General features: G+C 48.4%; 1 protein-coding gene across 1 annotated transcript in view; it reads right to left on the bottom strand.

Annotated features, from left to right (window-relative positions):
* Positions 1–22,711, bottom strand: part of LOC140492474 (disks large homolog 1-like) — a 400,047-nt gene that overhangs the window by 212,514 nt on the left and 164,822 nt on the right. Inside the window, exons 4-5 of the mRNA XM_072591362.1 lie at positions 18,613–18,744; positions 8,386–8,459 (exon numbers count right to left, since the gene is read on the bottom strand). Of these exons, the coding sequence (XP_072447463.1) occupies positions 8,386–8,459; positions 18,613–18,744 (206 nt within the window). The remainder of the gene's footprint in view (positions 1–8,385; positions 8,460–18,612; positions 18,745–22,711) is intronic.

The raw sequence follows: 22,711 nt of genomic DNA, 5'->3' as shown, positions 1-22,711 counted from the left end.
TAGACAAGGTCTTTTCCCTGGGGTGGAGGAGTCCAGAACTAGAGGGGCATAGGTTTAGGGTGAGAGGGGAAAGATATAAAACAGACCTAAGGGGCAACATTTTCACTCAGAGGGTGGTGCGTGTATGGAATGAGCTGCAGAGGAACTGATAGACGTTGGTACAATTGTAACATTTAAAAGGCATCTGGATGGGCATGTGAATTGGAAGGGTTGAGATGGATATTGGCCAAATGCTGGCAAATGGGACTAGATTAGGTTGGGATGTCTGGTCAGTGTGGATGAGTTGGGCTGAAGGGTCTGTGCCCGTGCTGTACATCTCTATGACTCTATGACTATAACAGCAATTACATGAGCCTCACCTTTTATTTGGGATCTGGGAGAATCTGGGACTGGTGATGGGCAGGTTTTGGACTTGGGACAGGGCCAAGTCTAACTGCATGCACACTCAGTCCCCCAACATTTACTTAGTGCTGTCCACATGCACAATCTCAGAATACCCTGAACCACACCCTGAACTCCCCACAGTTCCTCCACCTCACACACCAGCTCTTGACACAGGCCAGGCACTGGGACATAGTAAGTTCCAGTTTGAAACACCTAACCTACATGCCTGGAGAACAAGATGAGCTATGCCCCTGACCATTTAAAGGTCAGATCGCTCATGGTATACTCAACATCAAGGCTTCCACCTGAAGGCTGGTCATTTGGGTCTATTGCAAGCATTAATCACTGTCCAGAGGTGAGAAATAGCATTAAGCACATTCTGCAGAGCAGCGTGCAGCCTATCCCGGGAATGGATAATGATCAAGGCTGGGTGTGTGCAATTTAGAGGGATGGCTATTATATTCTCAAAATGGCTTTGTCATCATCGACCCAGCTCCTCGATGAATCATCAGTTTCTGCCCTGTCACTTTTATTATTGGCTAATTACACAGGCCAACACCATCAGCGTGATAAACAACAGCCCTGCTCAGGAACAACTCCAACACATAGTTCAAAACAACCATGCAGAATATGGACGACCTCAGGACATTGCAACACATCTTAAATTCAAGGTTAAACTGTGCTCCCCAATGCAATGTAAGCAGCCAATATACACACAGCAAGCACTTATACACAGCAACCTAACAACCAGAAGGTCACTGATTCATTATTCATGATGATCCAGAGAGAAGTACTGGCCCCAGGGCACTGGGAGAAAACATTTCCATTGTGTCAAAATAGTGACCACGAGAGACATCCTTCAGTTCTCATGTGAACGGGAGTTCCCTCATCGCAGACCCTCTGACAGTGCAGCACTCCCTCAGCACTGACCCTCCGACAGTGCCCACTCCCTCAGCACTGACCCTCCGACAGTGTGGCCATCCCTCAGCGTTGACCCTCCGACAGTGCCCACTCCCTAAGCACTGAACCTCCGACAGTGCCCACTCCCACAGCACTGACCCTCCGACAGTGCAGCACTCCCTCAGCACTGACCCTCCGACAGTGCCCACTCCCTCAGCACTGACCCTCTGACAGTGCAGCACTCCCTCAGCACTGACCCTCCGACAGTGCCCACTCCCTCAGCACTGACCCTCCGACAGTGCCCACTCCCTCAGCACTGACCCTCCGACAGTGCCCACTCCCTCAGCACTGACCCTCCGACAGTGTGGCCATCCCTCAGCGTTGACCCTCCGACAGTGCCCACTCCCTAAGCACTGAACCTCCGACAGTGCCCACTCCCACAGCACTGACCCTCCGACAGTGCAGCACTCCCTCAGCACTGACCCTCCGACAGTGCCCACTCCCTCAGCACTGACCCTCTGACAGTGCAGCACTCCCTCAGCACTGACCCTCCGACAGTGCCCACTCCCTCAGCACTGACCCTCCGACAGTGTTGCCCTCCCTCAGCACTGACCCTCCGACAGTGCGTGCTGCCTTAGCACTGACTCTCCAACAGCATGGCAGTCTCTCAGTACTGACCCTCTGACAGTGCAGCACTCCCTCAGCGCCGACCCTCTGACAGTGCAGCACTCCCTCAGCGCCGACCCTCCAGCGCTCTCTCATGAGACATTGTCCCATAGTGTCCAGGGATGTGCAGGTTAGGGCGGATTGGCCATGGGAAATTGTCCCATAGTGTCCAGGGATGTGCAGGTTAGGGCGGATTGGCCATGGAAAATTGTCCCATAGTGCCCAGGGATGTGCAGGTTAGGGCGGATTGGCCATGGGAAATTGTCCCATAGTGTCCAGGGATGTGCAGGTTAGGGCGGATTGGCCATGGGAAATTGTCCCATAGTGCCCAGGGATGTGCAGGTTAGGGCGGATTGGCCATGGGAAATTGTCCCATAGTGCCCAGGGATGTGCAGGTTAGGGCGGATTGGCCATGGGAAATGCAGGGTTGTGAGTAAAGGGTAGGTGGGTGGGGGGGTGTGGTGGAGGATCTGGGTGAGTTGCTTTTTGGAGGGTTGGTGTGGACTTGATGGGCCAAATGGCTTTCTTCCACACGATAAGAATTCTATGGTTAAAACTTTTTGATTACTGTAAATACTGATTTTTTTCTTAATGGTAAAATCCTAGTGCGTACTCTCTTAACCTGAGTTAGTCAGGTGGGGTAAAGTTGTGGTGACTCCAGGAAGAGTGGGGATGTAATCTTGGAGCATGACCAGTCATCTCTGACTCTGAGCGGAGTGATGGTCAGGGACCACCCTTCAGAAATGCTTTGTTGGGTTGAGAACAACTTAGTTAATACTTACTGCTGCTAACTCACAACCCTCTCAAGTGAAGTTAGACACCTTGAACTCAGTCCTAAATCGTTTGCACCTTATCATGAGAGTACTCCCCAGTTTCTAAACCTCCAGCCAGGGGTATCGGTCTCCCAGCCTCAAATCTTTGAAACCCCTCGATAAATGCTGTCTTTCTTTAAGATCACCTGTCACAACCTAATGCACTCAAACCTTCCTGGTGAATGTTCTCATGATCCTATGTTACACTAGCATCAGTGCAAGTATACCCTTGCTCAGGAGTGAGGGTCTACTGGCACCATCACAACATCCCTACTTCTGTGACAGGAGGTCTGAGCTCAACTCTCACCCAATGCAGAAGTGTGTCGCATAACTGAACTGCCCAGTTTGAAAAGACCTCTGCCAAAGACATTAAACCTGTACTTGAGCTGCATTCTCCGTGAGAGCCACTACAATCGCAGGCATTCCAATTCCTTTGTGATGAAGACTAACATACAATTTTAATGTGAATTATTTGCTGCACCAGTATTTTAACAGTTTATGATTCCTTTCAGAAAGGCAAGCTTTCTTAATCTCTTGACATTTCAAGTTGCTCCTGTCTTCTCACTCTCTGTCCGAAGCAGTGTGACCCAGTATTTTCGAGGTGATCTCAAACAGATCTACATGCTCCCGACATGGCCCATGGCAGCCACAGCCCTTTCCCAGTTAGTTCAGAGAAGTTAGTGGTGAGCTGTATTCTGAAACAGCTGCAGTCCATGTGGTGTAGAGACAACCTTGTCTTCTTCTGAACTTCTGAGGCCGTCCCTCGGGATTGATGAGGTGAACTATCCTCTGCTCCGAGGAATGGTAATTGAACAGTCCCCAACTGATCTAAGAAACCCAGTCATGGGAGCAGCAAGTGGTGAATGCTGAGGAGGTCACACGGAAGGTCCAGGTAGTCACAAGAGCTTCCAGTGTCTGTGGCTGGCCTCGGGCTGGACCTATTTGAGGTGCTTGGCAACAGCCTGCCCCCCTAGGGGTGGTGCACTGAAAATCAGCCCCACTCTTCCTGGAGTCACCACAACTTTACCCCACCTGACTAACTCAGGTTAAGAGAGTACGCACTAGGATTTTACCATTCAGAAGAAAATCAGTATTTACTGTAATCGAAAAGTTTTAACCAAAGAATCCCTACCGTGTGGAAGAAAGCCATTTGGCCCATCAAGTCCACACCAACCCTCCAAAAAGCAACTCACCCAGATCCTCCATCAGCCCCCCCCACCTACTCTTTACCCATAACCCTGCATTTCCCATGGACAATCCACCCTAACCTGCACATCCCTGGGCACTATGGGACAATTTCCCATGGCCAATCCACCTGAACCTGCACATCCCTGGGCACTATGGGACAATTTCCCATGGCCAATCCACCCTAACCTGCACATCCCTGGACACTATGGGACAATTTCCCATGGCCAATCCACCCTAACCTGCACATCCCTGGGCACAATGGGACAATTTCCCATGGCCAACCCACCCTAACCTGCACATCCCTGAACACTATGGGACAATTTCCCATGGCCAGTCCACCCTAACCTACACACCCCTGGACACTATGGGACAATTTCCCATGGCCAATTCACTCTAACCTGCACATCCCTGGACACTATGGGACAATTTCCCATGGCCAATCCACCCTAACCTGCACATCCCTGGACACTATGGGACAATTTCCCATGGCCAATCCACCCTAACCTGCACATCCCTGGACACTATGGGACAATTTCCCATGGCCAACCCACCCTAGCCTCCACATCCCTGTCACTATGGGACAATTTCCCATGGCCAGTCCACCCTAACTTACACATCCCTGGGCACTATGGGACAATTTCCCATGGCCAATCCACCCTAACCTGCCCATCCCTGGACACTATGGGACAATTTCCCATGGCCAATCCACCATAACCTGCATATCCCTGGGCACTATGGGACAATTTCCCATGGCCAACCCACCCTAACCTGCACATCCCTGGACACTATGGGACAATTTCCCATGGCCAACCCACCCTAACCTGCACATCCCTGGGCACTATGGGACAATTTCCCATGGCCAATCCATCCTAAACTGGACACCTTTAGACTGTGGGAGGAAACCCGGAGGGAGCCCATGCAGATACTTGGAGAATGTGCAAACTCCACATTGACAGTCGCCTGAGGCTGGAATTGAACCCGGGTCCCTGGCGCTGTGAGGCAGCAGTGCGAACCAATCAAAAGCAAAAAGGAAGCGTGACTTGCTAATCTATAACTCTACAATTGAAACCTTACTCTTTTGTAAAATGTAGCCATACACAATCTGTTATGTACTAGGCCAGACTGCTCAAAACATTCTTAAGCAGGCAGCCCAGACCATAACTTTGCAATTTGCTTCAGTAAGTCTACAGTGAAAATTACTCAGAGTAAGTTAGCTAAGATGTCTATTAGATTTGAAATCAGACAAAAATTTATCATAAAATTACACAATGAAACACAAAGAACAGAATAAAGAGCCCCTGCTGCTCCTGGGCCTGGCCAAACTGGTCATCAACAGGTCGAGGCAGCGGGCTGTGGAGGGGGTCGTTAGGGCCGACTGCCTGCCCCTCTTCCACGGTTACGTTAGAGCCCGGGTGTCCTTGGAGAAGGAGCACGCGGTGTCCACCAACACTCTGGAGTCGTTCAGGGAGAGGTGGGCGCCGCAGGGAGTGGAGTGCATTATTTCTCCCTCCAACTCTATTTTGATTTAATCCCTGCCCTCCCCTTCACTGTTTTGATCACACAGCATTGCCCTTTTTTGTGAAGGGCAGTGCTTGTCACTGGCCGCCCGGGTGTTTTCCTATCTTCCTGGTGGTGGAAATTGAATAAAGATTGGTGCACCTTGTGTCTCACACATGCACACACAGAACACCATGGGTGCTGGGGGGAAAAAATAAGCACTACCACAGTTAGGCGGTAGTGTGGGGGATTAAAAAAAAAGAGCCCCTCAAGAACTCAACCTTATCCACCTAGACTTAATCATGCTGTTCCGAACATATTCAACAGTCCCAATAAGCAAACCCCCTTTAAAAACCAGTACAAATGGAACACATGCTTACAGATTGGAGTTGAAGGGCAGAAAAGACAGACAGAGAGAGAGTTTCCACACAGCTCTCTGTTGAACTTCCAACCAGTTCAAGACTGAACTAAAACTGCTCAGCTCAGCTAGAGAGCTGACCACTTCTCTCTCTTTATACAGGTCACTTCTAAAGCATGACCACCTTGGCCTGAAACCTCACCAGGTTATATATAAACAAAACACCTCTTAAAATCCTTTTCATCTGTACCAAACCAGACTGATTGGAGCCCGGCCTAGTTTATTATCCCTCCGAAAAAAATCAAGGACAGAGTCTCCCTGAGCCAAGGAATAGCTTTTAGAAAAAAAGGGACTTACTTTGTGACACAAAGAAACACGCAAAGAAACAAGACAAGACACCAATATAACTGGTGTGGAGGGCAGGAGAGGAGATGGATGGAACAAAATATGTCAGAGGAGCACACTCCTGGCACCAGTCCAGATGACAGACCATGAGGAGATGTTTCACATCAGTTCCTTTTGATGCTTTTGATTCTTTAAGGAGGACACAATGTTGTGGAGACTTTGATTCTCAGTCTTTCATCCACTAGTTAAGGATTTGCCCTTTCATTGTCTCTGAGGTGTCTTTTTTTGCTTCTTTTCCAGCTGATGGGGGGGGGGGGGTGCTTAGAGAGAGTCTTGTACATGAAAATGGTGAGAAAGAGAACTCCCAAGGCAGTTTCTGTGACTTCTTTGCACAGAAGGAAGAGACATACACTTAGATAGGCCAGGTTTCTGTCTAATCATAACTGTAGCCACACATCCAGGAACCAATCAAGACATTGTTACTATGCTGACCACTCCTCAACACACACACACACACACACACACACACACCAGTGGAAAACCCAGTAACAGACTGTCTGGGTAAAATGTCCTGAACACATACCCACAAAGCTGATGTATCCAGCATTTCCACTATCCACCTAGATAGATACACACACACACCCACACCCACTGACAACACACTCACCCACACACCCCTACCCACACACAAACAGCCACACTCCGTCCCCCTTCCCCCCCACCCCCACCCCACCCCCCCCCCCGACCCCCCCCCCCACACACCTTGAATCAGGAAACACTCCAGGCACAACTCAATGAGTACTAGCTATTCATTTTTGAAAGTGCAACAGCCTCCTCCAGTTTCCTTGGTTTAAAGGAAATTATCCCAATTTTTCATCCACAAATTCAAGAAATTAAAGTGGCCTTTACAGCCCGAACTTCTGTACATTTTCTCCAGTTCAGACGGCCCACGGACAGAGGTTCCCATGAGTTGATGAGGTGCTTGGATTTTCTCAGAGAGGCTTTCAGGACCTCCTCGAAGCCTCCCTGGTAACTGCTACCCCTCACAAAGCCTGGAGGAGTTGCCCTTGTTTTTGAAGATGAGAGTCAGGCCTGTGGACAATGTGGCTTTCCCAGTCAAGCTCCCTGACTGTAACCAAGAACTCAACGCTGAGGATCTAGGCCTGCGAGACTGGGGCACTTAGCCAGCCACAGGATTTGCAAAGTTTTCCAGGGGTGTCTGTCAATTAGAAGTCTCCTTGAAACAGGGGGGGCAGGCATTGTCGATGAAATTCAACAACGCCTCCAGCTTGCCAGCACAATGTCTGGCCGTCTTAAGAACAGTATATTTGATGATGAAGGACTCAAAATTAACGCCACGTTCAGGGGCCGCAGTTTCATCAGGCCTTCTGTCTGCACAGGTGACCTGGTTTTCTCAAATTTCTGGAGAAATGTCACCAGGCCAAAATGCTGCAAATCTTCTGGCCGGGTCACTCCCAATGCTAGGGAGGGAATCCCAGGATTCTGACCCAGCCACACTGAGGGAACGGCGATATATTTCCAAGTCGGGATGGTGAGGGGCTCGGAGGGGAACTTGCAGGGGGTGGGGTTCCCATGTATCTGCTGCCCCTTGTCCTTCTAAATGGAAGCGGTCATGGGTTTGGAAGGAGCTGTCTGAGGAATGTGAGTGAATTTCTGCAGTGCATCTTGTGGACGGTGCACACTTCCGCTACTAAGCGCAGAAGAAGTGAATGTTGAAGGAGAGGGAAGAGAAAAATATGTGAAAGGTGGAAAGAGAAGCTCAGGTTCCTGTGTGCTGTGAGAATAATTGTAGCCATATGCTCAGTCAGCTGAATGAATCACTTTGCTCTGAATGCAGTTACACAACAGTGGGTTAAACAGGCAAAGTGCTCAAATGTTCTGGCTCCAGCATTCCTCAGCTCTGCATCCCATTCCCATCAGGAGAAAGTGAGGACTGCAGATGCTGGAGATCAGAGTCGAGAGTGTGGTGCTGGAAAAGCACGGTGGTCAGGCAGCATCCTGATGAAGGGCTTTTGTCCGAAACGTCGATTCTCCTGCTCCTCGGATGCTGCCTGACCTGCTGTGCTTTTCCAGCACCACACTCTCGACCCCATCCCCATTCCTTACTTTGAAACAGCCAGAACTCCATCAACTGTAAAACCAACAACCACAGGTCCCGAGAACCAACACAACATCAGAGCCCTCAACCAAAGGATGAGGGCAGCAGGTGCCTACCTTGAGAGGACATTTCTTGGGGTAGCATGGCACTGGCTGATTGTCCAGCGACACCTCATAGAACTGCTGAATATCTGTTTGAAAAAGACACAAGGTTTTAGTGTCACAAAGACACAAAGGTGCAAAGGCTATTTTAAAACAAAATGTGTTAGCCTACTGCTACAGGAAGGATATTATTAAATTGGAGAGGGTTCAGAAAGGATTTGCCAAGATGTTGCCAGCAATGGAGGTTTGGAGTTATAAGGGGAGGCTGGATAAGGCTGTGAGTTTTTTCACCAGAGCGTAGGAGGTTGAAGCATGACCTTATAGAGGTCTATAAAATCATGATGGGTATCGATAAGGTGAATACAGCAGGGGTCTTTTCCCTAGAGTGGGGAAGCTCAAAGATCGGGGACATAATTTTAAAGTGAGAGGAGGAAGCTTTAAAAAGGACTTGAGAGATAGCTTTTTCTATACAGAGAGTGGTTCGTGTATGGAATGAATTGTCAGAGGATGTGGGTACAGTTAAATGTTCAAAAGACATTTGGATAAGTACATGAATAGGAAAGGTTTTGAGGGATATGGGCAAAAGTGAGGACTGCAGATGCTGGAAACCAGAGTTTAGATTAGAGTGATGCTGGAAAACCACAGCAGGTCAGGCAGCATCCGAGGAGCAGGGAAATCGACGTTTCGGGCAAAAGCCCTTCATCCTTCGAGGGATATGGGCCAAGTGCAGATAGGTGGACTAGTTTAGTTTGGGAACATGTTCGGTTCAGACTGATTGGGCCAACGGATCTGTTAGTGTATTGTAGGACTCCGTGACTCTATTTTACAAATCAATCTGTTCAGAGATGTTATGACACACCTCTGGAGCAGGGAGCAGTTGAACCCAGGCCTTCTAATCCAGGGATAGGGACAGCACCACGGTACCACAAGAGGGCCATGGGTACAATGGTCATGTTTTACATTGTGACACAGTTAAAAGACACCAGCACTAGGAAATTGCCCATGTCGTTAATGAAACATTAACAAGCAAAGGGCAATGCGATCAACTAAAAGGTGAGGGGCAGGGTTAGGGGGGGAAAGAGTGATTAAATCAAAATTGAATTGGAGGGGGAAATAAAGCAGCACGCCCCCGCCACCTCCTTGATGCCCACCTCTCCCGAAAGGTACTGAGAGCACTGTTGGGCACTGTATGCTCCTTCTCCAAGGACACATTGGGCTCAAACTTAACCACACAAGAGGGGAAGGCATTTGGCAGAAATGATCCCCTCCATGGCCCACTGACTGGGCCTGTTTATAACCAGCCTGACCAGACCCAGGAAGAGGCCTACCAGGAGATCCTCCAATCTACTCGCACCCCTCATCAGCAAAGATCAGGAGCATGGGGCTGAAGTGCAGGAATCTAACAGGAAGTTTTTCAAATAGCTAAACAGGGGATGCAACACCCAAACCCAATGTATACATGCTCCACGGACTCCAGACACCGCATAACCAACAGTTAGGCTGGGAGTCTGTGAGCGACCGCAATCTGCAGTTCATGTGTGCAGCATCCCCCACCCCAGATTCTGAGGGAAAGATGGAGAACACTGTCATAGAGAGCCTTGCAATGGGGATCCCCACTGCCTGACAGTAAATAAGCATGCCAAGGGGTGTTCGGCAGTGTACGCAAGACCGAGGTAGATGGTGTACAGCAGTAGAGTGTACAGGGTCCGCCGTTTTGTCTCCTGAAAAGTACGCAACACATATTCCAGAGGCGATTCAGGTTGTGGGGCACAGTCTCCCTGGGGAGGTACAGGATCTGGGACTAATGTGAGATTCCATCTGGACAGGGATACGCCCACTCAGGATTCCACTGCACACCTTCACGACGTTGAGTTTGCGTGCTGCTGTTTTAAGGTGTTGGGTCATGAAGTCTACCGCTGCCCTGCTGGCCAATTCCTACAGCAGCACCCATTCCACGCTCCTACCACCCAGCACACCCCCCTCGACTTGGTCACCCTCGCAGCCATGGGCCTCCCATCCAACAGCCACTCAAACCTGCAATTATGAGGGCGTGGATTCCTGAGCAACGGCTCTCTGACGATAGCCACTACTCCTGCCAGATGGTAGTCCCGGTGCAATTCGACCATGCCCCAGACAATGATCAGGTCCTGGTAAAAGTCAGGCAGTATCCTGAGGGTGACCTGCAAACCTTCGCGGTCAATAAACAGGAGCTGCGTGTCGTAGTTGAGGTAACACACCCGATGGAAAAAATATGTCACCAGAATGCACCACCTAGGAGGCGGCTCAGGGTAAAGGCAGTGCTGCAAGGCCTGAGGCTCACCAGTGACTGACTGCCCTCCTCAAGAGGGAGACTCAGAACCTGTGCCGTGACCCAGTGCATCTTCCTGTCCCAGAAGAAGTCAACCAACATTCTCTGGATGTCAGTGACAAAACCAGGAGGATGGACCAAAGGGACAATCCAGTACCACAGCATGGCAGCCACCAGCTGGTTTATGACCATCATCCGACTCCTGTAAGATAGCACTTGGAGCAGCCCTGCCCAGCAGCCTAGGACAGCCGAGACTTTGGCCTCGAGCTCCTGCCAGTTCACCAGCTGGGGTTCCTCAGCCAGGCTGAGGTAGACCCCCAGGTAGAGGAGTTGGGTAGTCCTCCAGCTGAACCCCTGTAGTTCCTCCAGCAGAGAGTCCACCCACCACAGGCCGATCAGGAGTCCGGAATATTTGACCCAGTTGATCCTGGCGGAAGACGCCACCGAGTACACCACCTGGCACTTGTGCGTCCTCTCCAGCTCAGTGAACATAAGGAGAACGTCGTCGGCGTAAGCCAACAGAACTGTTCCAGTGTCCGCACCGTGCAGAACCAGCCCCGACAACTTCCTCCACGGGAGACACTGGAAAGGTTCCACGCACAGGGAATACAGCTGATGGACAGGGGGCAGCCTTGACGTACTCTTCTCCCAAAGTGAAAGGGCACCATCAGGGACCCGTTAACTTTAACCAGAGACTCTGCGACGGTGTACAAAGGTCGGATCCGGGCGATGAATTGCGTCCCGAACCCGAATGTCCACAGAGTCCCGAGCAGATACTTGTGACTGACTCTGTCAAACGCCTTCTCCTAATCAAGTGACATGAAGGCGCTCGGCAGACCAGCCCTCTGGGAAAAATGGATCGTGTGCCGGACCAGATGGACATTGTCATGGATCCTCCGAACCAGGACCACATCATAATGAAACCAGCCCAGTAATCGGAGGCAGCTGGGGGAATTTAAAATTCAATTGATGAAAAGGAAGCTAATGGTTTGCATTGTACACAATCGGCTTGGCTTCTAAATATTTAATTGGCTACATGAGTGATTACTGGTGGTAGTTAATAGATTTAAAAACGTTGTGGTGATTTTAATGTTGGGAAGTTTGCTCAGTTGAACATGACAACACTTCTGGCTACAAAAGGGAAACTAAAATGGAAGCTAGTCAATGATGGAATTATTCCAATTCTGGCTCACTAATGTCCTTTTAGGAGGGACACATGCCATCATTATCGGGGCTGGACTACATGTGACTCCATGCCCACAGCAATAGGGTTGATTTGTAACTGCCCTCTGAACTGACACAAACAAGCTGGTCAGATCACAGGAAATTAGACAGGTAATGAATACTGGCCTTGCCAGCAACACTAAATATCCCACAAAACAGAACGCAACTTTAATAGTCCTCAGTACAGCACAGCTGTTCATTGGATCCCATGTGGGTCTGGAATCAGCTGGTCCCTGTCAGAGAGTCATAGAGATGTACAGCATGGAAACAGTCCTTCGGTCCAACTCCTCCATGCTGACCCAATATCCTAATCTAATCTAGTCCCATTTGCCAGCACTTGGCCCATATCCCTCTAAACCCTTCCTATTCATGCCCCCATCCAGATGCCTTTTAAAAGCTGTAACTGTACCAGCCGCCACTACTTCCTCTGGCAGTTCATTCCATACACATACCACCCTCTGTGTGAAAAAAGTTGCCACCTGAGTCCCTTTTATATCTTTCCCCTCTCACCCTAAACCTATGCCCTCTAGTTCTGGATTCCCCACCCCAGGGAAAATACCTTGTCCAATTACCCTATCCCTGCCCCTCAAGATTTTATAAACCTCTATAACCCCTCAGCCTCTGACACTCCAGTGAAATCAGCCCCAGCTCGGCTAGGGCAGTTGCATGCTCTTCCTGCAGGTTGTGGGAGCTAAGGGTCACCACTGGTGGTCTCTGCTGACTTCTCCTGTGAGAAATTCACCTTACTCCAGCTGCTCACAGACCGTGTTAGGGAACTGGAACTGGATGAACTTTGGATCATTCGGGAGGCTGAGGGGGTGATGGAGAACAGTTATAGGGAGGTAGTGACACCGAAGTTACACAATAAAGGTAGCTGGGTGACCGTCAGGAAAGGGAAAGGAAATAGACAGGCAGTGTAGGGACCCCCTGCGGCCATTCCCCTCAATAATAAGTATACAATTTTGGATACTGTTGGGGGAGGACGACCTACCAGGGGAAAACCACAGCGGCCAGGTTTCTGGCACTGAGCCTGGCTCTGTGGCTCAGAAGGGAAGAGGGAAGCGTAGGACACCAACAGTGATAGGAAATTCAATCGTGAGAGGAACAGACAGGAGATTCTGTAGTCGTGAGCGAGGCTCCTGGATGGTATGTTGCTTCCCGGGTGCCAGGGTCAGGGATGTCTCTGAGTGAGGATACAGGATTCTTAAAGGAGAGGGAGAGCACGGTACCAATGACATAGGTAGGGAAAGAAAGGAAGAGCTGAAAAGAGAATATAAGGAGTTAGGTTGGAAGCTATAAGGCAGGACGAGCAGAACAGTAATCTCAGGATTGCTGTCGGGGCCATGTGAGGCTAGGATCAAAGAGTGTGTGCAGCTGAACATGTTGCTGCAGGGCTGGTGTAGGAGGGAGGGCTTCAGATATTTAGATCACTGGAATACCTTCTGGGGAAGATGGGATCTGTACAAGAAGGATGGGTTGCGCCTGAACTGGAGGGGCACCAATATCCTGGGTGGGAGGTTTGCTAGAATGCTTCGGGAGGGTTTAAACTAGATTGGCGGGGAGGTGGGAACCGGAGCTAGGATCAGATGCTGGAGTAGGTAGTGAACAGCCAGATACAGTGTGCAGAGAGTCTGTGAGGAGGAATAGGCACTTGATAGGGCAAAGGTGCAGTCAGTGTGATGGGTGAAGGGTGCATATTTTAATGCAGGTATCAGGAATAAAGTTGATGTACTTAGAGCATGGATCAGTACTTGGAACTATGATGTTGTGGCTATTACGGAGACTTGGATATCACAGGGCAGGAATGGTTGTTGGATGTTCCATAGTTTAAATGTTTCAAAAGGAACAGGCAGGAAGGTAAAAGAGGTGGGGGAGTGGCATTGCTAATCAGGGATGGTGTCACAGCTGCAGAAAGTGTAGTCGATGAGGAGGGTTTGTCCACTGACTCAGTATGGGTGGAAGTCAGAAACAGGAAAGGAGCAGTCACCTTACTGGGAGGTTTGTATAGACCCCCCAACCCCCCAATAGCAACAGAGACACAGAGGAGCAGATTGGGAGGCAGATTTTGGAAAGGTGCAGAAGTAACAGGGTTGTTGTCTTGGGTGACTTCAACTTCCCTAATATTGATTGGAACCTACGCAGTTCAAATAGTTTGGATGGAGCAGTTTTTGTCAGGTGTCTCCAGGAAGGGTTTCTGACACAATATATCGATAGGCCGACTAGTGGGGAGGCCATATTGGATTTGGTGCTTGGCAATGAACCATACCAGGTGTCAGATCTCTCGGTGGGAGAGCATTTCGGTGATAGTGATCACAACTCCATGACCTTCACTATAGTCATTGAGAAGGATATGAGCAGATGGTATGGGAAAGTATTTAATTGGGGGAGGGAAAATTACAATGTTATTTGGCAGGAACTGGGATGCCTAAATTGGGAACAGATATTCTCAGGGAAATGCACAATAGAAATGTGGAGGTTGTTTAGGAAGCATTTGCTGATAGTGCTGGACAGGAAGATTGCAAGAACTTTGGGTGACAAGAGATGTAGAACATCTAGTCAAGAGGAAGAAGGAACTTTACTTAAGGTTGAGGAGGCAAGGATCAGACAGGGCTCTAGAGGGTTACAAGGTAGCCAGGAAGGAACTGAAGAATGGACTTAGGAGAACTTGAAGGGGGCATGAGAACGCTTTAGCAGGTAGGATTACAGAAAACCCTCAGGCATTCTACATTTATGGGAGGAACAAGAGGATGGCCAGAGTGAGGGTAGGACCGATCAGGGATAGTGGAGGAGACTTGTGCTGGGAGTCAGAGGAGGTAGAGAGGGTCCTTAATGAATACTTTGCTTCAGCATTCACTAGAGAGAGGTACCCTGACGTTACCGAGGACAGTATGAAAATATGCTCAAACAGATTGATGTTAGGAAGGAGGATGTGCTGAAAATCTTGAAAAACATAAGGATAGATAAATCGCCTAGTCCAGACAGGATATACCCTTGGTTCCTACAGGAAGTGAGGGAAGAGATTGCTGCGCCTTTGGCGATGATCTTTGCATCCTCACGGTCCACTGGAGTAGTGTCAGATGATTGGTGGGTGGCAAACACTAGTCCCTTGTTCAAGAAAAGGAATAAGGGTACACTTGGGAGTTACAGGCCATCAGTCTTACGTTTGTGGTGGGCAAATCATTGGAGACGATTATGCGAGACAGGATTTATGATTACTTGGAAAACCATAGTTTGATTAGAGATAGTCAGCATGGCTTTGTGAGGGGCAGGTCATGTCTCACAAACCTTATTGAATTCTTTGAGGATGTGACAGAACACATCAATGAAGATAGAGCAGCGGATGAGGTTTCATGGATTTTAGCAAGGTATTTGATACGGTTCCACATCATAGGCTCATTCAGAAAGTAAGGAGGCATGGAATACAGGGAAATTTGGCTGTCTGGATACAGAATTGACTGGCCCATAGAAGGCAGAGGGTGATCGTAAATGGAAAGTATTCAGCCTGGAGCTCAGTGGCCAATGGCGTTCTGCAGGGATCTGTTCTGGGACCTCTGCTCTTTGAGACTTTTGTAAATGACTTGGATGAGGAACTGGAAAAGTGGGTTAGTAGGTGTGCCGATGACACAAATGTTGGTGGAGTTGTGAATAGTGTGGAGAACTGTTGCAATGGGACATTGACAGGATGTGGAGCTGGACTGAGAAGGGGCAGATGGAGTTCAACCTGGAAAATTGTGAAGTTATTCATTTTGGAAGATAAAATTTGAATGTAGAATACAGGGTTAAAGGCAGGATTCTTGGCTGTGTGGAGCAATAGAGGGATCTTGGGTCTACGTCCATAGATCCCTCAAAGTTCCCACCCAGACTGATAGGGTTGTTAAGATGGCGTATGGTATGTTGGATTTCATTAGCAGAGGGATTGAGTTTAAGAGCCGTGAGTTTATGCTGCAGCTCTATAGAGCCTTGGTTAGACCACACTTGGAATATTGTGTCCAGTTCTGGTCACCTCATTATAGGAAAGATGTGGAACTTTAGAGAGGATGCAGAGGAGATTTACCAGGATGTTGACTGGACTGGACTGGACTGGAGGGCGTGTCTTATGAAGAGAGATTGAGGGTTTTTCTCAGTGGAGTGAAGAAGGACAAGATGTGACTTGATAGAGGTGTACAAGATGTTGAGAGGCATAGATAGAGTGGATAGCCAGAGATTCTTCCCAGGGTGGAAATGTCTACGAGGGGGCATAATTCTAAGGTAATTGGAGGAAGGTTTAGGGGAGATGTCAGAAGTAGGTTCTTTACACAGAGTGGTGGGTGTGTGGAATGCACTGCCAACGGTGGGAGTAGCGTCAGAGACATTAGAGACATTTAAGCAACTCTTAGGTAGGCACATAGAAATTAATGCAATGAAGGGTATGTAGGTTAGTCTGATCTTACAGTCAGTTAGAAGGCCAGCACAACATCGAGGGCCGAAGGGCCTGTACTGTTCTATGTTCAGCCTCTCCCTATAGCTCAAACCCTCCAACCCTGGCAACATCCTTGTAAATCTTTTCTGAACCCTTTCAAATTTCACAACATCTTTCCTATAGCAGGGAGATCAGAATTGCACACAATATTCCAACAATGGCCTAATCGATGTCTTGTACAGCCACAACATGACCTCCCAACTCCTGTACTCAATACTCTGACCAACAAAGGAAAGCATACCAACTGCCTCCTTCACTCTCCAATCTACCTGTGACTTTACTTTCAAGGAGCTATGAGCCTGCACTCCAAGGTCTCTTTGTTCAGCAACACTCCCCAGGACCATACCATTAAATGTCTCTGTTCTGCCCTGATTTGCCTTTCCAAGATGCAGCACCTCACATTTATCTAAATTAAACTCCACCTACCACTCTTCAGCCCATTGGCCCATCTGACCAAGATCCTGTTGTAATCTGAGGTAACCTTCTTTACTGTCCACTTTATTCTGTCTGATCTGTGCTGTCTCTGTCCTGGGAGCGTTTGATGGAGGAACAGTGTAGAGTGAGCTTTACTCTGTATCTAACCCCGTGCTGTCCCTGTCCCTGGGAGTGTTTGATGGGGGGACAGTGTAGAGTGAGCTTTACTCTGTATCTAACCCCGTGCTGTCCCTGTAGTTAAGAGTCAACCACATTGGCTATGGATCTGGAGTCAAGTGTAGGCTAGACCAGGTAAGGATGGCAGTTTCCTTCCTGAAAGGACATTAGCGAAGCTGTGAGTTTTTCTGACAATGGACTCATGGTCATCATTAGAATCCTAATTCCAGATCCTTATTGAATTCAATTTCCTCCATCTGCTGTAGCCAGGCTTGAACCCAGATTCCCAGATCATTATCTGGCTCTCTGCACGAATACCAAAGCAATCATACCATTCGACCATCGCCTAGCCACTTGGACATCAGGATTAGCTCAGAGGTAAACAAAACACACTCTTTGTTATTTATGTCTGTGTTTGGAAGCTATTCTATCATGACCAATTAACACTTATTAACTTCCAGGTTTGACAACATCCAGTAAGCTCCTTAGCTGACGTCAAACCTGTCCCTTTAATCCCTCCTGATGTCTTCCCTTAATATTTAAAAGTGTGTTTAAATGTCAGACCCAATAAATAACAAGGAGACATGTCCCATATGTAGTGGGTGCTGACACACTCAGTGGAGCCCCTGCCCCAGCTGCTGGATTGAGATCCTTTCTCTGGGCATCATCCCTGATAGATCCCTGTGACAAGATTCAAGGCATTCCCAATCCAATTTCCAATGGCTGGGAGCCCACAACAAATCCCCCCCATTCCCCCTTTGTGAGGATTGGGAGTTTGCAGACAGGAGGACAGTGTCGATGATATGCGGACAGATGTTTTTTTTTAGATTAGATTAGATTAGATTTTAGATTAGATTAGATACAGTGTGGAAACAGGCCCTTCGGCCCAACAAGTCCACACCGCCCCGCCGAAGCGTAACCCACCCATACCCCTACATCTACCCCTTACCTAACACTATGGGCAATTTAGCATGGCCAATTCACCTGGCCTGCACATCTTTGGACTGTGGGAGGAAACCGGAGCACCCGGAGGAAACCCACGCAGACACAGGGAGAATGTGCAAACTCCACACAGTCAGTCGCCTGAGGCGGGAATTGAACCCGGGTCTCAGGCGCTGTGAGGCAGCAGTGCTAACCACTGTGCCACCGTTGGTTTAAACTGAAATTGAAATCACAAGGAATAAACATCACAGCAAACATATTCCACTACTGACCCCAGGCTCTACCTGTCACTTAACAGTATAGAAGGAGCTTTGCTCTGTATCTAACCCCATGATGGACATGTCCTGGGATTGTTTGATGGGGACAGTCAAGGGAGCTTTACTCTGTATTTAACCCAGTGCTGTCCCTATCCTGGGAGTGTTTGTTGGGAGGACAGTATAGCAAGAGCTTTACTCTGCATCCAACCCCGTTCTATCCCTGTCCTAGGGGTTTTTGACAGGAGGCAGTGTAAAGGGAGTTTTATTCGATATCTCATCCCATGCTGTCCCTGTCCTGGGAGTGTTTGATGGGGGGGAACAGTGTAGAGGAAGCTTTACTCTGTATCCAAACTCGTGCTGCCCCAGTCCTGAGAGTGTTTGATGGTGATCCCAGTTTTCCTGCTCAATTCCCAGCTCCCTCCTTTGGTCAGCAGCAAGCCTAGCTCTGTACAATAGCATACCAAGGAGAGCCTGAAAGAGGTCACTGTGGAAGACGCTGAGGAGTTTCTGGGTTCTTGTCTTGAAGCGATTATCCTGAGCTGGATCCGGTTTCGGCTGATGCTCCTCCATCAGCTGTAGCTTTCTGTGGGTATCTGGATAGACAAAATACCACCAGCAAGTCAGCCTGGCTGGACCAACAAACACATGCCCCAACCCCCCCCCCCCTCAGAATCTCCAACTGCCACAGATCATCACTCAGGATCTCAATTGGCCTTGTCAAGATGACTAAGGCAATTGCTACAACTGGGGAGCACCTCATCTCTGGGAAGGAGATAGTGAGGCAGAGACACAGATACCAAGGAAGTATTGGTTTGCATTTAAAGAAGATGTCAGCTAAAGCAGTGCTGTGCAAGTGTAGTCAACTTTTCTCACAGCGAGTGGTTGGTGCATGAATACACTGCCTGACAGTATGGTGGAGGTAGGTTCAATTGAGGCTCTTAAAATGAAATTAGACTGTTATTTGAAAAGGAAGAATGTGCACGGTTACAGGGAGAAGCGAGGAGAATGGCAATAAGCAAATCACTCCTCAGAAGAGCCAATGCAAATATGATGGGCTGTATGGCCTCCCTGTAAGTCATAGCAATTACACAGTTCAACATGGCAAATCTTTCCATGCCTCACCACCTCCCTGTCTCTGTAACTTCCTCCAGCGATATGGTCGTAGTACGCAGAAACAGACCCTGCGGTCCAACCAGTCCATGCTGAACATAATCCCAAACTAAACGAGCCACACCTGCCTGCTCCTTACCCATTTCCCTCCAAATTGTTCCTATTTATGTTCCTATCTAATATTCCGAGGTCTCTGTTCTCCTCCAACTCCAAGCTCTTCAGCATCCCCTGATTCCCATCGCTCCACCATTGGCATCTGTGCCTTCAGCTGTCTGGAGACCCTACCCTTTGAAATTCTCTCCCTAAATCCCTCCAAATAAAAGGCTCCTGGACAAATGGTTGTTCAAGCTTTAGGTCACCTGTCCCAAACATCTCCCTTTGTGGCCAAGGGCCAAACTTTGCTGGATAACAGTCTTGCTTAGCCACTGGGAACACAGTTGCAGCAATAAGAGTACTATACAAATGCAAACTGCAATACAACATGCAAAGGCAAGCGTGCAGGAGGGAAGAAAACCTTAAACTCACAGTCCCTTTGTAAAGAGGGGGTGGGGAAGATTAGGAGACAGAGTTCTAGAGAGACACTGGAATTCCACAAATCTATCAATAACACAGTAGCCAAGTAGAAAATCACAAGATCTTTACATCAACAGTGAAAACAAACGCAACATAGCACTCCAGGAGACTCTTAGCTGGGAGAAAGTTGGGAAAGTATAACTGGTTAGGGAGTTCACTCAACATTTATGTGAACAAAACACAGCAAAGTACAATCTAGGAAAAGTACTAACGGGTTGCATTTATTAATTTGCTGCCATGTTACCTCGTTTGGAGATTGCAGGTGCCCAGAAAACGTTTTTTTTTCCTTCTCTTGATCCTCAGTCAAACCCATTAGCAGCCAAGGATTAGAGTGGATTGTGATTAGCCCAACTGCGCCTGTGTGGCCTTCACCACACATGCTGGGACTTGTAGTTTCTGCAAAGGACCAAAACTTCTGAATGTCAGTAGAAAAGCTGTCCTTCTCGGTGTTTCATCAACCTCAGGCCATTCTGCCATTCCTTTGCAAGGAGGTCAGTGCTATCCACCTGTTGGAGGAGCTGAATGTTTCCTGTTGTTGTAATTGAAGAAGGCATTGGGACTACAACTTCCAGAATCGCCCTCGGATTAAAGAGCCAGGGAGGAAGCTGTAAAAACAACTTGTCCCTCCAGTCCCTCAGACTAGCTTCTGAAATAGTGTTAACTTTTCTTTTTTTTGTTCCCTGGCCAAGGAGTAAATACCTTTGCAAACTGCCAGTTGCCACAATTGCAGAAACCTGCATTTGTTATGAAGTTGAAGGCATATATTGTACCTTTAAGAGAGTGTGAATGCTATTCTCAAACATAGAACATAGAACATTACAGCGCAGTACAGGCCCATTAGCCCTTGATGTTGTGCCAACCTGTGAAGCCAATCTGAAGCCTATCTATCCTACACTATTCCATTCTCATCCATATGCCTATCCAATGACCATTTAAATGCCCTTAAAGTTGGCGAGTGCGTTTCATGCACCTACTACTAAGTAAAGAAACTACCTCTGACATCGGTCCTATATCTATCAACCTTCGATGTAAAGCTATGTCCCCTCATGCTAGCCATCGCCACCCAAGGAAAAAGGCTCTCACTATCCACCCAATCTAATCCTCTGATTATCTTATATGTCTCAATTATGTTGCCTCTCAACCTTCTTCTCTCTAACAAAAATAGCCTTAAGTCTCTCAACCTTTCCTTGTAAGACCTTCCCTCCATACCAGGCAACATCTTAGTAAATCTCCTCTGAACCCTTTCCAAAGCTTCCACATCCTTCCTATAGTGCGGTGACCAGAACTGTACTCAATACTCCAAGTGTGGCCGCACCAGAATTTCGTACAGCTGCAACATGACCTCATGGCTCCGAAACCCAATCCCCCTCCCAATAAAAGCTGAAGCTGAACTGAACTGAGAGATTGCAAGCACCTGTGTATACAACTGGATGGCAGTCCCAGAGTGTACTGGAAAATTGAAAATAGCTAAATTAGGCTGTGAAATGGATACCTGAGTTTTGGTTGCTGTCTTGACAACAATTTGAATTTAACCAATTAGTTTAAATTATGCCCAGGATACCAGAAGCCAGTGGAATTTGAATTTTATTGCTTTGACACCTGGAAACCAATCAAATTATAAGAATTTAATGTGTCATGGGAGGGCATATAAGCCCGATATTGTGAAAATTAGGAGACAACAACTGCCGTAGTGAGAGCAACCACCGTACAGACAGGAACTGCCGGAAAGCTAAATGCCCATCGAACATGACGCTCTGAAAGATATCAGAAAAAAAACCCTCTCTATAAAAGGTACCTTTTTCATGTAAAGCTGAGGGGAAAGTGAGGAATCCAGATGCTCAAGGTCAGAGTCTAAGAGCTGGTGCTGGAAAAACACAACCTGTCAAGGAGAATGAGAAGGAGCAGAAGAATCGACGATTCGGGCATAAGCCCTTCATCAAGAATGAGGATTGTGGGCCGAGGCGCTGAGAGATAAAACAGAGGGGAGGGGGTGGGGGTGGGGCTGGGGGGGGGGGGGTGCAAGTCGCTGCGAATGTGATAGGTAGATGGAGGTGGGGGTGATGGTGACAGGTTGGAGAGGAGGGTGGAGCAGATAGGTGTGAAGGAAGATGGACAGATAAGATCGGTCATGAGGGCGGTGCTGAGCTGGAAGGTTGGATCAGGAATAAGGTGGGGGAGGGGAAATGGGGAAACTGATGAAATCCACATTGATGCCCTGGGATTGGAGGGTCCCAAGGTGAAAGATGAGGCATTCTTCATCCAGGTGTCGGTTGGTTAGGGTTTGGCGATGGAGGCGGCTCAGGGCCTGCATGTCCTTGGTGGAGTGGGATAGGAATTAAAGTGTTCGGCTACAGGGCAATGGGGTTGGTTACTACGGGTGTACCACAGATGTTCTCTGAAATGATCTGCAAGTTGTCATCCTGTCTCCCCAATGCAGAGGAGACCACATCGGGTTTGGCGGCTGCAGTAGTAATATGTGTGGAAGTACAGGTAAATTTCTGTTGGATGTGGAAGGATCCTTTGCGGCCTTGGACAGAGGTGAGCGGGGAGATGTGGGTAAGGTTTTGCACTTCTGCGATGGCAGGGGAAGGTCCTGGGAGGGGAGGGTGGTTTGGTGGGGGGCATGGATCTGACAAGGGAATCACAGAGGGAATGGTCTCTCCAAAATGCTGATAGAGGAATGTCCTTGGTGGAGTGGGATGGGAATTAAAGTGTTCGGCTACAGGGCAATCTGGAGGAAGGTGAGGCCATGTAAAGCCTATTTGAAATGAAAAGAAAGAAGATGAGATCAGGGAGATCAGCAGCCAGAAGAGTGAAGACACAGAAGATGACAGAGACTGTGTGGTTTTGAGATTAAGTTAATGTAATTTTAATAAG

The sequence above is a fragment of the Chiloscyllium punctatum genome, chromosome 21 (genome assembly GCF_047496795.1).
Source record: "Chiloscyllium punctatum isolate Juve2018m chromosome 21, sChiPun1.3, whole genome shotgun sequence".
Classification (NCBI taxonomy): Eukaryota; Metazoa; Chordata; class Chondrichthyes; order Orectolobiformes; family Hemiscylliidae; genus Chiloscyllium; species Chiloscyllium punctatum.
This window is presented reverse-complemented; position numbering and strand designations above follow the sequence as displayed.